We start from the raw sequence: 15822 nt of genomic DNA on the forward strand, positions 1-15822 counted from the left end.
CTGTATATTAACACGACCATAACCTGCATAGACCAATCAGTATGCAAAATAGTTTATTTTTTGAATAAACTTTATTTATTGTTCTGATAAGGCATCCAGTATGGAGGTTCAAAAGGGAATCAACAACAGTAAGGCACATTTAAATAATGTAAAAGATGAAGGCATCAAGAAAAATAGATAAACTAAATGATTACTACACTCCAGTAGTGCAATAATGTTCCAGATGGCCTGTTAACTTTTGGATTCATTCCCATAGAAAAGCTTTGAATCACTAATTCGACAGTTGTGTATTTTATTAGGCTACTGTTAACTCTTTGTTATCAGCGATGGCAATTGTTTAAACAAAATTAACCCATTCAGAACGGACAATTGTTTGGGCTTTCAAAGAAAAGTTAGCTGATGTTAATATTAATTATAAATAGATATAGGCCTACGAGAAAATGAATGATGACTGGAAAACAAGATTTATCTGTAGATTTGCATTTACTTTCATTTGCATTTATTTTGTTCTTTTTGTGCTTAAAGATGTTTTTTTTATGGCCAGATTAAAACGAATTTCACACATTAACAGGAATAATAATCTGCAGCTACACAATATGACAATTTTTTTGAAGGTCTGATCCCAGCTAAGAAAAATATTCTAAGAACATACACATGACATACAGGAAGTGTTTTGTCCTTTTACCGTTACTTATTTTACTGCATTTTTACTGCATTTAGTCGTGACCCACCAGTTGAGAACAGTAAAATACAGAATTAGAATAAAATGTGTTTTCTTGGCACAATGATGCTTGTGTTTGTAGAACGTTCTGGTGAATGAGAACTTCGTGCAGCTCTTAGAGTTGATCTGTCAGGAACATCCCAGTCTGGAGGTGCAGTATGGAGGAGTCGGAGGCTTTATCGCCAAAAAGCCTCGGAAACGCATTGATCCCATGAAAGTCATTCAGGTAGATAGCCATGGGAATTAAAACGGCTTATTAGTAAATTGGCGAAAATTTTGTATTTCTCAAGTCTGATGGTTTTGCACTTGCTGAGTTGTCTTTTTGCAGGATTACCTTGATCAGCGCAAGCTTCGTCTGTGGGACTTCTTCCGTAACATAGACAAAGATGGGACAATGCGTGTTCCTGTCGTAGACTTCAGAAAAGCCGTTCAGGTATTGACTACATTTCAAGACTTCCATTTGTGTTATTTCAGAGTTTTCATCATGAGCACAGATTAAAAAAATATGTTCTAAGAACTTTTTGTTATCATTCTCATTAAGTTATGACAGCGTTATTTCTGAATAACATCCAATTTTTTTAAATATTTAAAAAATATTATGTTAACATTAAGGGAACATTCTGTTTTATCATTCCTCAAACATTATGGGAACATTACATGAAACAAGTAGTAACATTTAAAAAAAAACAAAAAAAAAAACGAATATCCAACTAAAATATTTCAGAACATTTTTTTTTGTGCTAATGGTTTGAGAACATTGTTAAAGAAAAGATAATTCTGAACAAACATTACTGGAACCTTGAGAGAACCTAACCAAAACATTACCCAATGTTTCTGAGAACGATTTCTCAGTTAGCTATGGAAGCCCATTTCCGCCACTAAATAAAAAAATAAAAAGAGTAATTGCGACTTTTTATCTCAGAATTCTGACTTTTTATCTCACAATTGCGAGTTATAAAGTCACAATTCTGAGATGAAAACTTGCAATTGCGAGAAAAAAAGTCAGAATTGTGAGTTTATATCTCAGAATTCTGACTTTATATCACGCAATTGTGAGATATAAACTCGCAATTGCGAGATAAAAAGTCAGAATTCTGAGATAAAAAGTCGCAATTACTCTTTTTATTTTTTTATTTAGTGGCGGAAACGGGTTTCCATAGTTAGCTGGGACTGCACTATTATTCTGTGGAAAATAGTTCAAGAATGAGTAGATGAGTCCAAACATCTGGTAGTGTAAAACTATGTAAAAAAAGGTAACCCTGAGCATTAAATGACATGCGTTATTATTTCTGGTCACACCATACAGCAATCCAGCATCCCACTGGAGAGATTCCAGATTGAGGAGTTGATTCAGAGACTGGACAGAGACCGAACAGGCATAGTGGACTACAGGTGGACTCTCTTTTACCGCTCTACCACAAACAATGAGATAATGTAGTCATTAAACATTAATGCACACAGAAACTGTGTGTAAAACACACAGACTCTGTACACCAGGACCGTTCTCACCAATACTGCAACTTTATGATCATGACAGGAAATTGTGAAATCCCAGTGACTCTGTAATTAGTCTGTACTAGAGTTCACTAAATATAAGTTATAAGAACTGCCTATAACCGTTCAAAACTTGAGGGTCAATGTGGCGCTCACATTAAAAACCAATGGAATATTCAATTTGAGCAGGTGATTTATGTAAACTTTAAGCCTAGAATTAGCATAGAAATATAGGTATGTAACATCACTTCTCATTCTCATTGCACTTTGCTGACCTTCACAGTGCAGTTATTATTGCTGAACTATTGCCTTGCTACCCCACAGAGGCCTGGCAGATACTAGGAAACAGATGATGCGAGACCACCGCCGCCAACTGCGTAAAGTGGAGTCAAGGCAGAAGAAGGAGAAACAGAAGAGCGACAGGATCCTCAAAACCTTTGAGAGCGCAGTAGAGGCCGTCACTCCACGGAGCTCCATGATAATATCTCCAGGCGCTGCCAAAGAGGACTCCAGTGGTCCCCAGCACTTCTCTGCCACCCCGCTCAGCTCCTGGCACCATATAATCATGTCCAACAGCAGCCGCTACTCCGTCAATAACATGAGCAGCGAGCACGTGCACCTTCCCATGATAGGGAACCCCTCGAGATCACCAGACATGCGCTCATATTCACAGCCAAACCTTTTCGCCAGTATCCCTAAACCATCGACCAGCAAACCCACTTCTGCCCAAGGATTGCACTCCACGTCCAACCCAAGTGTGGCCAGCAGTAAACTCAGCCCCACTGCTAACCTGACCAGATCCAGGCCGGCGTTAAACACTGAGCCCACCAGTAAAGCAAAGGTTAAAGGGAAGAAAAAGAAGACCAAGAAAAGAAAAGAAAAGATATAATGTCAAAAGGATATGGTGTTAATGCCTGTCAAGCTCCACAAAGGGAATAAGAAAATTCAGAAGACTTTAAATATATAGCACATGAGATATATGGGACATTTTTTATTATATATATTTTTTTTTGTCGTTTTGGAGGGTTTCCTCTGGGGACTCTGGTTTCCCCTACATTCTAAAGACATCCCAGATAGCAAATTGATTCTGGAACCAATCTGGTTGGTTTTTGGTTGAGTTTGGCCCACATGGAAATATGGCCCAAGATTCGCCCAGAAGCTGCTTGCAAAAAGTCAACCAGATCCATGCCGGAAGCAAACCAAAACTCAGCCACAATAGCCGCTTTTCCACTGTCGGGCCAGCGCGAGCCAGGGCTTTCAGCGGACCAGGCTAGGCTAATAGCCCCGGACTTGTAGCACCGAGCCCAAAATCACGCTGCATTTCCACCGTCGGGCCAGAAGCTCCGCAGCGCTTCACTAAAACACGCCTCTCTGGAACAACGTCACACAAACTAGTCATTTCACAAACAAATGGAAGTTTTATCAGAAAAATAATCAGAAAGAAATCGCTGGAAACTAGCGAGATCGTAGAGTGAACATGATAAAAGCAGGCGTTTGTTGGCATTTTGTTGTTTACTTAAAGATTTAAAAGCCCAAGCATCGATGTTTTACCAAACAAATTGATCATAATGAATTAATTTGTGTCAAGATTAAACATTAGTCACAGAAATAAAGTGGTATTTACTGTTATTTCACAAAAGAAAGAGGACACACATACTTATTCAGTCGCGTCTGTTTCTGTTTATTTGTAGTCATATGTTTACATCACATTTACAAAGAATGATACACTCAAAAAAATGATACTTTAAACTAACTCAAGTCAATTATGGACAGTGGTTCCACACAACCAACTTAGTTTTTATAAACATTAAAGGTTTATTTTTAATCTATGCAATGTCCTTGTGCTGTGACAACACAACTGACTAAGGAAGAATCTATGTAAAATAGTTATGTCCAACCAACTCAATTCAATCATGGACAGTGGTTCCACATGATTGAAACAAGTAAAACCCAATAGAATCAACCATGTTAAACAAACTAGAATCCATTGTGTTCATTTTACTTGAATGAATGGTTTTAGTTTTCATATTAATTGAATTATACAAATAATCCTACAATGAATGCTTCTTGTTTAGTCTTGTGATTTACATAACTTTTGTGATGTTCTGTGTTGGCGGTCTAGAAGTAAAATTGGTTTCATCCAGGGCAGCATTTCCCAAAAGCATCATAAGCGTAAGTTGACCGTAGCAATGGAGCTACAATCAACTTAGGGTCACGATACTTTTGGGAAACGCAACCCAGAATACTACCATAGTGAATACTTTGTTATTAAAGTAATTTGGATTTTTGCTAGCAGGTCCCCAGCCCAAGCACAAGCTCAACACTTCACTACAATGGTAACCCCACAACTATTAACATAACAGAAACTTTTAAATACCAACATAATAGTAAGTAAACATTAAAAAGTCGCTCCATTTTCTCATCTTGCTAAAAACTGCTTAAAATAACACTTTATTTCAACATTTACTCTCCCAGATCAGCCCCTTTGCAAAGCATGATGGGAAGTGAAAGTCCTGTTTGATTGAGTCCTGGTTGAATTTACTTGATTGAAACATGTTATTTTAATATGAAAGCATCGAGTTAAGTCAAAAAGTAATTGTTTCAAGTCAATTTAACATGAAGCAATTAAATTTGAACCAGAAACCTGATACAATGGTGTTGAATCAAAATAAGTTGTTTAAATAAAGTGAACAGCATCAAAAAATCATTTTTATGAGTGTAATTTCTACAAATTTTCCACCAAAAATACGACCTGAGGAGCTTTAGCACTCTCTCCAGTGAGTCCCAACAGTTGTATTTTCAGTCTGAGAAACAGGGGAATCCCGAAAAACTGGAGTTGCTTTATTTTATGAAATATGCGGAGCTAAATGTGGATATCAGACAGTCCGTTAAGAGACGAGATGTGCTGACAGATAAAATAAATACATGATTGTGATAAGATTTGTCTGATTTCTTCAAGCCTGTCGTATTTACCATGTTTACTATGGTAATAGCGCGCATATTCTTGGTGATCAGAATCCACATCGGATCACAAACAAGTTATTTCAAACACTTGCTGCTGTCTGAAAGTGAGTTCTGAGCTAAAATGATTTTAAAAGTCTTTAATGCTGATGTTAGCTGGTCACCTACATGTAATCATCCATGGCGCCTCCTTCTCCACAGATTAACTCCGCCTTTGTTCGTAACCACTCCCTCAAGCCCGAGCTGGCCTGCTTTGGACCAAGGTATTCGGCGGGCCGAAAAACCCTGGCCGTTGGCCCCAAGGAAACACCGACGAGGCACGATCAAGTGTCAAGTGACAGTGGAAACGCGAATGGCCCTGGCACGCACTAGCACGCCCGCTTTAGGCCCGACAGTGGAAACACGGCTAATGTCTTTCATGTGCCCAGAAATCAGCCATAACTGGCCCAAAACAGGGCCAGGATCCCCAAATGTCAGAGAGAAAAGAGACAAACTGCCACTCTTTTTACCCAAGAACTCGTCCACAACAGTAAGAAAACAGCTATTGCAGCTGCTACATAATGTTTTTTTTATGGCAGATGTGCCGAATGTAAGCGAGATTTAGCCCAGACTCTGTTGCTATATGGGATGCAGGTCAAACTCAACACAGAATATCCTGGTTGGGCTGGGACTCGAACTGGGAACCTTCTTGCTGTGCTTCCCTCGAGAAGTTCGTACCACATTAAATGCAGCACATGCTTTGACAGTACGTGATTTCAGATGCAGCTATAATGTAGATCTGAAAGTATCAGTGCTGGGGAACTGACTTTTATTTTAGTTTGTCAATCATACCGTATTGGTTTTCTTTCTCATGTTTATGTTTGTTGTTTTGCAATGATATGATTTTGAGCTGTTTTATTTATATGCAAATGCTTTGGGAATGTGAATGTAACATTTTTGACTTCAATAAAGTTGACAGAAAGACAAAATTGTAGTGTATGTGATTCCAGGTCGATGAGACTCAAAATAGTTTGACAGTAAAATTCCCAAAATAAACGGTCATGTCATCTACCACCAATACTTCTTCTAAATACTGCTTCAGCAAATACCACTTTAAAGTAGCATACAAAGCACCAGGATACACACACAATTTATTTGTTTATTCCAAATTATAGCTGAGATCAGTATAAATTGAAAAGAAATTGCCAGTTATAATTTATTACTCAAAATATTTACAGGGTTGCAGATTTAGCCCAAAGTTACTCAGTAGTGTCTTGCTTACTTGGTACCATAGTTCATTTTGCTTATATAGTGTTGGTAAACATTTTCCATAAATAAAAATAACTTTTTGTAATCATATTTCTTAATAAGTTGGGTGACCTGATGATAAAAATGACAAAACATCCGTAAGTGTTTCTTTACATCATACAATTTATCTAAATTGCTAGATTGTGAGTCTTGTCCTGGATGACATATTTCATGTGAAAACACACCTGTTATTTTCTCTCTCTCAGTTTCAACAGTTTATACCCACTGCCTTAAATCCATAAAATTAATTGCTTTAGCAGTGTTGTGTAAAAGACAAATTTGAACATCATCATTTGTCAGAGAATACTGCTGTGAAAAAAGCAGATGCTGATTGTCATACAAGATAAGATGGTCTTTAAAATCCAGAGAGCCCTGTTCCTGCAACACAACTAACTGATGCACGATGATTGTCACGCTTCTTTATTTCGTCCTCTTCAGGTCTGCTGTTGTCGAGGGGGTGAGTACAATTTATTTCTTGATGTTTGAAAGCAGCAAAAACTGAACCAGGTGCTTTACAGTTAAATTATTAGTAAGCATAGAGACTTATTGATACCATTGTCATTGCTTCGACTCAGCAGCTAAACTAAAGATTAGGTCTTAAAATTAGATTTGAATGGTTCAACAACAGGAGAAGATTATTCCAGTTTAGGAGACAGCAGAAAAACCATGCTCAACCATAGATTTTAAAGGGGCAGACAGTAACATTTTAACTGGAATATCTCCTGAAAATGAATACAGGTGCTGGTCATATAATTAGAATATCATCAAAAAGTTGATTTATTTCACTAATTCCATTCAAAAAGTGAAACTTGTATATTATTCATTCATTACACACAGACTGATATATTTCAAATGTTTACATCAATGTTTTGATGATTATAACTGACAACTAAGGAAAATCCCAAATTCAGTATCTCAGAAAATTAGAATATTGTGAAAAAGTTCAATATTGAAGACACCTGCTGCCACACTCTAATCAGCTAATTAACACAAAACACCTGCAAAGGCCTTTAAATGGTCTCTCAGTCTAGTTCTGTAGGCTACACAATCATGGGTAAAACTGCTGACTTGACAGTTGTCCAAAAGACGACCACTGACACCTTGCACAAGGAGGGCAAGACACAAAAGGTCATTGCAAAAGAGGCTGGCTGTTCACAGAGCTCTGTGTCCAAGCACATTAATAGAGAGGCGAAGGGAAGGAAAAGATGTGGTAGAAAAAAGTGTACAAGCAATAGGGATAACCGCACCCTGGAGAGGATTGTGAAACAAAACCCATTCAAAACTGTGGGGGAGATTCACAAAGAGTGGACTGCAGCTGGAGTCAGTGCTTCAAGAACCACTACGCACAGACGTATGCAAGACATGGGTTTCAGCTGTCGCATTCCTTGTGTCAAGCCACTCTTGAACAACAGACAGCGTCAGAAGCGTCTCGCCTGGGCTAAAGACAAAAAAGACTGGACTGCTGCTGAGTGGTCCAAAGTTATGTTCTCTGATGAAAGAAAATTTTGCATTTCCTTTGGAAATCAGGGTCCCAGAGTCTGGAGGAAGAGAGGAGAGGCACACAATCCACGTTGCTTGAGGTCCAGTGTAAAGTTTCCACAGTCAGTGATGGTTTGGGGTGCCATGTCATCTGCTGGTGTTGGTCCACTGTGTTTTCTGAGGTCCAAGGTCAACGCAGCCATATACCAGGAAGTTTTAGAGCACTTCATGCTTCCTGCTGCTGACCAACTTTATGGAGATGCAGATTTCATTTTCCAACAGGACTTGGCACCTGCACACAGTGCCAAAGCTACCAGTACCTGGTTTAAGGACCATGGTATCCCTGTTCTTAATTGGCCAGCAAACTTGCCTGACCTTAACCCCGTAGAAAATCTATGGGGTATTGTGAAGAGGAAGATGCGATATGCCAGACCCAACAATGCAGAAGAGCTGAAGGCCACTATCAGAGCAACCTGGGCTCTTATAACACCTGAGCAGTGCCACAGACTGATCGACTCCATGCCACGCCGCATTGCTGCAGTAATTCAGGCAAAAGGAGCCCCAACTAAGTATTGAGTGCTGTACATGCTCATACTTTTCATGTTCATACTTTTCAGTTGGCCAAGATTTCTAAAAATCCTTTCTTTGTATTGGTCTTAAGTAATATTCTAATTTTCTGAGATACTGAATTTGGGATTTTCCTTAATTGTCAGTTATAATCATTAAAATTAAAAGAAATAAACATTTGAAATATATCAGTCTGTGTGTAATGAATGAATATAATATACAAGTTTCACTTTTTGAATGGAATTACTGAAATAAATCAACTTTTTGATGATATTCTAATTATATGACCAGCACCTGTAAAAGATCAATGCAAATGCAATGTAGTTTTGGTGCTGAGTCTTGTAAAGCCTTAAAGGGTTAGTTCATGTCTTTCCATACCTGTAAGACTTTCGTTCAACTTCGAAGAACAGAAGATATTTTGAATGAAATCTGAGAGATTTCTGTCTCTCCGTTAACAGTCCACACAACTACCACTTTGACACTTCAAAAAGTTCATAAAGAGATCGTAAAACTAATCCACATGAATCAAGAGGTTTAGTCCAAATTTTCTGAAGAGACTTGGTTGCTTTATATGATGAACAGATTGAATGTATTCACACTTTGATGGTAGAACTTGATGTAGGTCAGAGCTGGGATCAATTTGTCAAACCTGCAGAAGATCATAGCAACACCAATGTCATGGGTTTGATTCCCAGTGAGTGCATGAACTAATAAGATGAATTCCTTGAATTCAGTGTAAATCTCTTTGATTAAAAGTGTCTGCCAAATACATGAATACAAACTGATGTAGAAGAGGAGACAGGCTGATGGCTTTCACCTCTCTTCTGTAGGCCTGGAGTCTCTGGACTGAAGGCAGCGCCTCCGGAGATCAGAGTGGAGAATGCATATGTGAGGCTTTCCTGCCCAACAGCACATTTCCAATCGGAGCGCTCATCTCGCTGGAGAGCACAGCAGTTGAGATCAACCACAAACTGGAGATAGAGATTAGCAAGGTTTGGTACAATCTCATGAACTCATGAGACTAAACTGAAGTGACATATGCAGATGCTTTAACGGTTCTTTAATGGTTCTTGTACAGGTGGAGACTTACGAGGTTCAACTAAACATCTATATAGCAAAGATAACGAACCTGACATTGCTGATCAAGCTGATGGAGGATGACCCCGACTCCTACAGTGAGCTCCAATTGGAGGAGGTGAACATCAAGATCAAGCAAGTGGAGGCTCTAATTGTGGAGCTGCAGGCGTCTATACAAACCACCTCTGCCGTGCTTATAACCATACGTGAACAGGTGACAGTTTCTGAACCTCTCCTCAAAACAAAAAAAGGTTGGGTTGACAAAGCAAACCTACAGCTTTTGTACAAGCTTGAGTTTGATTGTTTTCAGAATCCCTGTTCCAACACCAAAATTTTCAACTATAACTTCTGTAGATTTTAAGATACATCCACAAAATAATCTTCACCAGCTAAGCTGGTGTTAAAACATGGTAAAGCTGGTTCAACAGCTACACTAGCACCAAACCAACACTAACCAGTCTGGCATGGAAATTCATGCTGGTCTTTTTAGCAGGGTATTGAACCTTCAAACTCTTCCAAATGACCAGGCGAGGTTTTATTTAGCCAACAAACAAAATAGGTCTTTTTGAGGTTTTAGTTTTCAAGCGGTGGCTCAGTGGGTTGCACTGCCGACTTTCAGCAAGAAGGTCGCCGGTTTGATTCTTGCTTTACTGGAGAGGCCTTTCTGTATTAGGTGAACGTGATTTGACCAAATACAACTTATTCCTGGAACAACATTCCTATCAACCAATCAGATTTGATGGACATGTTTACAGTTTATGTCAAGTTTAGGCTTACAACCAGGGTTAGGTGCTTCTACATCATTATTATTCACCTATCATTTCCCTCTGATTTTAGGGATAAGTTATGGTTAGGGTTAGGTTTAGGGGTAGGAATATGATTAGGACTACATTTTCAGACAGGAATGTTGTTTCAGGATCAACAAAATAGGTTGACTATTAAGTTTGCATGTTCTCTAAGTGTTGCTGGGTGTTCAACAACCCAAAGACTTGAGGTGAACTGGAGACTCTAAAATTGCATATATTTATTTGCATAATTGCATGCATGTTAACTCTGTGGTGCACTATTCAGGGTGATTTCACACCTTTGGCTTGAGATTAACTTGATCAAATTTTCTTTCTGATGAAAACAGATCAGTGTCATTATTTCTGTGCTTACTCAACTGGAGATCACCTACGACAAGAACCTGGTTCTTGTGACACGTCGAGAATATTTAATTCTTCAGAAGAAACTAGAGGCGTGTGAGATACGCCATAATGAAATCTTTAACCCCAACATTGGTGAGTCTTTCTATATAAAGAACATGAAACTGAACGTGTAATTCTGTCTTGAATTATCTATGTTTATTTACTCACTTACCTGTTAATCAGGAATCTGCAATCATGGTGGAATTAGAAGAATCAGCAAACCCATCATCAGCCAACTCAATGCAGACCTGAATGGAGGTTTCAAGTATGGAGGATGGGGTAAAGACTCCAAGCCCTTGCCTGGCTCTGAGAACATGTACTGGTACTACGGCTATACTGACACTTTGGTCACTAAAATCACACAGTACACTGACTACTACAAACTGATCATGAGACAGAGCTTTAAGACACATGCGCTTTTCGTCAAAGGTCAATATGACTGGCAAGGCACTGGAAACAACTACATTGTGCGAGGAAAACACCCTGTACTATCAGTTCAGAAGCTCTTTTGGTATGGCAAAGTTCAACATGACCAGTGTAAAGGCTCAGTTCAAGGCAATTCCCAAGGCCAGCAGCAGATTCTCATATCATTACTCGGCCAACCAGAACCTGGACTTCGCAGCCGATGAGTCCGGCCTGTGGGTAACTTATGCCACAGAGGATTCAAAGGGTAAACTGGTTTTAGGGAAGATCAATGAGGAGACATTTGAGGTAGAGGAGGTTTGGCAGACCAGTATTTTCAAACCATCTGTAGGAAACACTTTCATGGTGTGTGGGGTTCTGTATGCCACAAGGTCTGTAGACACTAAAACTGAGGAGATCTTTTACACCTTTGACACTCGCACAGAACAGGAAAGCTATGTTAGTGTTCCCTTTGAGAAGTTCCAGGACTCCTATGTTTACCTCGACTACAACCCCACTGATCAGAAACTTTACATGTACAACAATGGTTATTACATCAGCTATCATGTTTGGTTCAACTATGAGGACTCTAGAGATAAACTCTTGATTGGTGACTGACCTGAGAATTAAGAGTATATTATTCAGCTGTCAAACAGAACAGCAATGAATGTGCTGTATTTCTCTTTGTGTAATAAACTTTTATGAGCAGCATGACTTAAGTGAGATTTCTTCATATGCTTATTAATAACTGTGCTTAATTCATTTTTGAATTACTTATAATTTCTGAATATTCTTCAAACTATGCAGAGTCACGATTAATCTACCATTATACATATAAGTTTTGTGATCAATGCACCTTAAAGTGTGGAACTCTTGACAAGTCTCTTGATACTCATGAATGCTAAATCATACAATATACTGACTTACAGTTGGACCATTCCTGAATGATAACAACAATATCACTACACCACTACAAATGCAACCCTAAATGACATTGAAGGGTAAATTTGCTTCAGCACAACAATTTTACCTGCCATGTGGTAAATGTGTGAATTTGGATTTAATGCTGATCGGGACATTGTAAAGTCAAAATATGCAGATGTCCATCTTATAAGATTATTGTAATGTGCAGGAGCAAAGGATAGCAGACAGAGACGCGGATCCAAATGCAAAAGGGTTTTAATAAACAAACAGAGCCTGAACAGGGAACAATGAGTATACAAACACACACAATACATTCAAAGACTGACAAAGAACAAAGGAAACTAATCAACCAGAAAACTACAAAGAACTACAAGAAACAGGAACATAACAGGGCAACATGCAAATTAAAGGACCACAATACAAAACACAGAGAACAGACAGGCATGACAGTTACAGGGTTAATAAAAAGTTAGGATTTTTCATTTTTTCCTCCCCTATAAAATATAAAAATACCTTAAACTTATTTTATTTCAGCTAGTTGCCAAGGCAACATTCCTCTTTTTCATTTACTTTAACTTGATGTACTAAAATAACTAAAACTGAAATAAAATTTAAAAAACTAAAACTACATACACACACACACACACACACCAAAATAACTTAAACTTTAACTAAAAGTAAAAAGAAAACAGAAAATAAAAAAACTAATTAAAAATATTACAAACTCTAATAGTATCTCAATGATACTAAAATAACACTGCAACCTACACATACACTGTACGCTAGACCAGGGGTAGCCAACCCTGCTTAACGAGTTCAGCTCTAACCCTAAAAAAAACTCACTTGAACCAGCTAATCAAAGGCTGTGCCCGAAAGTAGATACCTGTTTTAAATAAGTAATTACTTATTGTATAAGTATAAGTACATTCTATAAAGTATGAATGTTATCTGGACGTACTACATCCACCATGTTGTCATTATCATCACGTAACCTACCAGTGTCAGTTGTGTCGCTTCACTGCCATTTACAAATCCTATCCCGTGGCCTTATGGGATAGTAACGTGTCCATCGTATGTGCATTTCAGAATCTTGCGGAAGTGGTAGGTCATCCAGTACTTTTTCCCGGGTACTGTGAATTCCTACATACTTCTTTTGTCATACTGTTTTTTGCCTACTATATAGTAGGGAAGTATGCAATTTCGGATGCAGTCAAAGTGTTCAAGATTACTTAAAATAACAGGTAGGTGTGTTGAAGCAGATCTGGCCTGGAACTGAAGTCTGCCAGATGGTAGACCTCCAGGAGAAGGTTTGACTACCCATGCTATACAGGTGCTGGTCATATAATTAGAATATCATCAAAAAGTTGATTTATTTCACTAATTCCATTCAAAAAGTGAAACTTGTATATTATATTCATTCATTACACACAGACTGATATATTTCAAATGTTTATTTCTTTTAATTTTGATGATTATAACTGACAACTAAGGAAAATCCCAAATTCAGTATCTCAGAAAATTAGAATATTACTTAAGACCAATACAAAGAAAGGATTTTTAGGAATCTTGGCCAACTGAAAAGTATGAACATGAAAAGTATGAGCATGTACAGCACTCAATACTTAGTCGGGGCTCCTTTTGCCTGAATTACTGCAGCAATGCGGCGTGGCATGGAGTCGATCAGTCTGTGGCACTGCTCAGGTGTTATAAGAGCCCAGGTTGCTCTGATAGTGGCCTTCAGCTCTTCTGCATTGTTGGGTCTGGCATATCGCATCTTCCTCTTCACAATACCCTATAGATTTTCTATGGGGTTAAGGTCAGGTGAGTTTGCTGGCCAATTAAGAACAGGGATACCATGGTCCTTAAACCAGGTACTGGTAGCTTTGGCACTGTGTGCAGGTGCCAAGTCCTGTTGGAAAATGAAATCTGCATCTCCATATAGTTGGTCAGCAGCAGGAAGCATGAAGTGCTCTAAAACTTCCTGGTATATGGCTGCGTTGACCTTGGACCTCAGAAAACACAGTGGACCAACACCAGCAGATGACATGGCACCCCAAACCATCACTGACTGTGGAAACTTTACACTGGACCTCAAGCAACGTGGATTGTGTGCCTCTCCTCTCTTCCTCCAGACTCTGGGACCCTGATTTCCAAAGGAAATGCAAAATTTTCTTTCATCAGAGAACATAACTTTGGACCACTCAGCAGCAGTCCAGTCCTTTTTGTCTTTAGCCCAGGCGAGATGCTTCTGACGCTGTCTGTTGTTCAAGAGTGGCTTGACACAAGGAATGCGACAGCTGAAACCCACGTCTTGCATACGTCTGTGCGTAGTGGTTCTTGAAGCACTGACTCCAGCTGCAGTCCACTCTTTGTGAATCTCCCCCACATTTTTGAATGGGATTTGTTTCACAATCCTCTCCAGGGTGCGGTTATCCCTATTGCTTGTATACTTTTTTCTACCACATCTTTTCCTTCCCGTCGCCTCTCTATTAAAGTGCTTGGACACAGAGCTCTGTGAACAGCCAGCCTCTTTTGCAATGACCTTTTGTGTCTTGCCCTCCTTGTGCAAGGTGTCATTGGTCATCTTTTGGACAACTGTCAAGTCAGCAGTCTTCCCCATGATTGTGTAGCCTACAGAACTAGACTGAGAGACCATTTAAAGGCCTTTGCAGGTGTTTTGAGTTAATTAGCTGATTAGAGTGTGGCACCAGGTGTCTTCAATATTGAACCTTTTCACAATATTCTAATTTTCTGAGATACTGAATTTGGGATTTTTCTTAGTTGTCAGTTATAATCATCAAAATGATATAGTTCTGATGAGTCATGCGCTGTGCGCTTTTAGCTAAAAAGATTGCCACTCCAGTTTAGCGTTTATTGTTGTCTCTGCAGATAAAAAGACAAAGTTGGCAATTCTGGCTATACTTTTGTTATTTTAATAATTTCTTTATTTTTTTTTATTTATTTTTTTATTGGTCACTCAGGGTTATCTAATTTAACTATTTGTGGCTTGTGTTTTGAACATGTTCCCCTGCAATTTAGGCATTTTGCACACATTTGTTTAGCACCTTGTGACTTGATTCTGACTTTATTATTTGTATTATTATTATTTATTAGAAAGGTATATTCTGTTCTAATTTAATTGTTCATTATTATTATTTGTTTTATTGTTTTCAGTGCATCGATGTTGCGCTGTACTTAAGAGCGTGCTTCCACAGGCAATTTAGCCGATTTAATTTTTATTTGCCGACATGTGAAATGCAAATCCTGTCTGCAGTAATGTCATTTTTTTTTTTTTTTTTGTGTATTATACATTTTCTTCTAAGGGAATTGTTTTATGAATGTTTATCCACATTTCATTTCAACTTAAAGATAAAAATGCATTGTTAGTTTCGTCTATCACTTGACAGGCAGTTTCGGTTGCGATATTAGAAAGTTGTTTCTGTGTGCTGTGTACGAAAGGAAATAAAAGTTGTCTTACCCACTTGTTGACTACCTGGTGTACCCGGAAGCGATAGTCTACAGTTTAAAATGTTTAATATATTTTTCTTACAAACACTTTTCACTTCAGAAGACATTGATTCGTCCATTGGGGATGTATGGATTGCCGTCATTATTGCTGTATGTGCTGTTTGATGCTTCAACTTTTAGGAACCAATGAGCTTGAGAGATTATTTTTCTAAATACCTTCATTTGTGTTCATCTGAAGAAAGAAAGTCGTATAGA

General features: G+C 38.4%; 2 protein-coding genes across 3 annotated transcripts in view; both read left to right on the forward strand.

Moving 5' to 3' along the window:
- LOC127498040 (leucine-rich repeat-containing protein 74A) overlaps positions 1–6132 on the forward strand; it is a 15673-nt gene extending 9541 nt beyond the window's left edge. For both annotated transcript variants that reach the window (XM_051866904.1, XM_051866906.1), the window contains 4 exons: positions 804–947; positions 1050–1154; positions 2028–2113; positions 2540–6132. In XM_051866904.1, coding sequence (XP_051722864.1) covers positions 804–947; positions 1050–1154; positions 2028–2113; positions 2540–3104 — 900 coding nt within the window. In that variant the 3' untranslated portion in view covers positions 3105–6132. The remainder of the gene's footprint in view (positions 1–803; positions 948–1049; positions 1155–2027; positions 2114–2539) is intronic.
- A 718-nt stretch (positions 6133–6850) lies between these two features.
- On the forward strand, positions 6851–11889 carry olfm4.1 (olfactomedin 4, tandem duplicate 1). Its single transcript, XM_051866921.1, is given in 6 exon segments — positions 6851–6920; positions 9340–9501; positions 9588–9800; positions 10719–10866; positions 10957–11249; positions 11251–11889. Coding segments are annotated over 6 exon segments (1413 nt in total). The 5' UTR covers positions 6851–6866; the 3' UTR covers positions 11794–11889.
- The last annotated feature ends 3933 nt before the right edge of the window (positions 11890–15822 follow it).

The sequence above is a fragment of the Ctenopharyngodon idella genome, chromosome 17 (genome assembly GCF_019924925.1).
Source record: "Ctenopharyngodon idella isolate HZGC_01 chromosome 17, HZGC01, whole genome shotgun sequence".
Classification (NCBI taxonomy): Eukaryota; Metazoa; Chordata; class Actinopteri; order Cypriniformes; family Xenocyprididae; genus Ctenopharyngodon; species Ctenopharyngodon idella.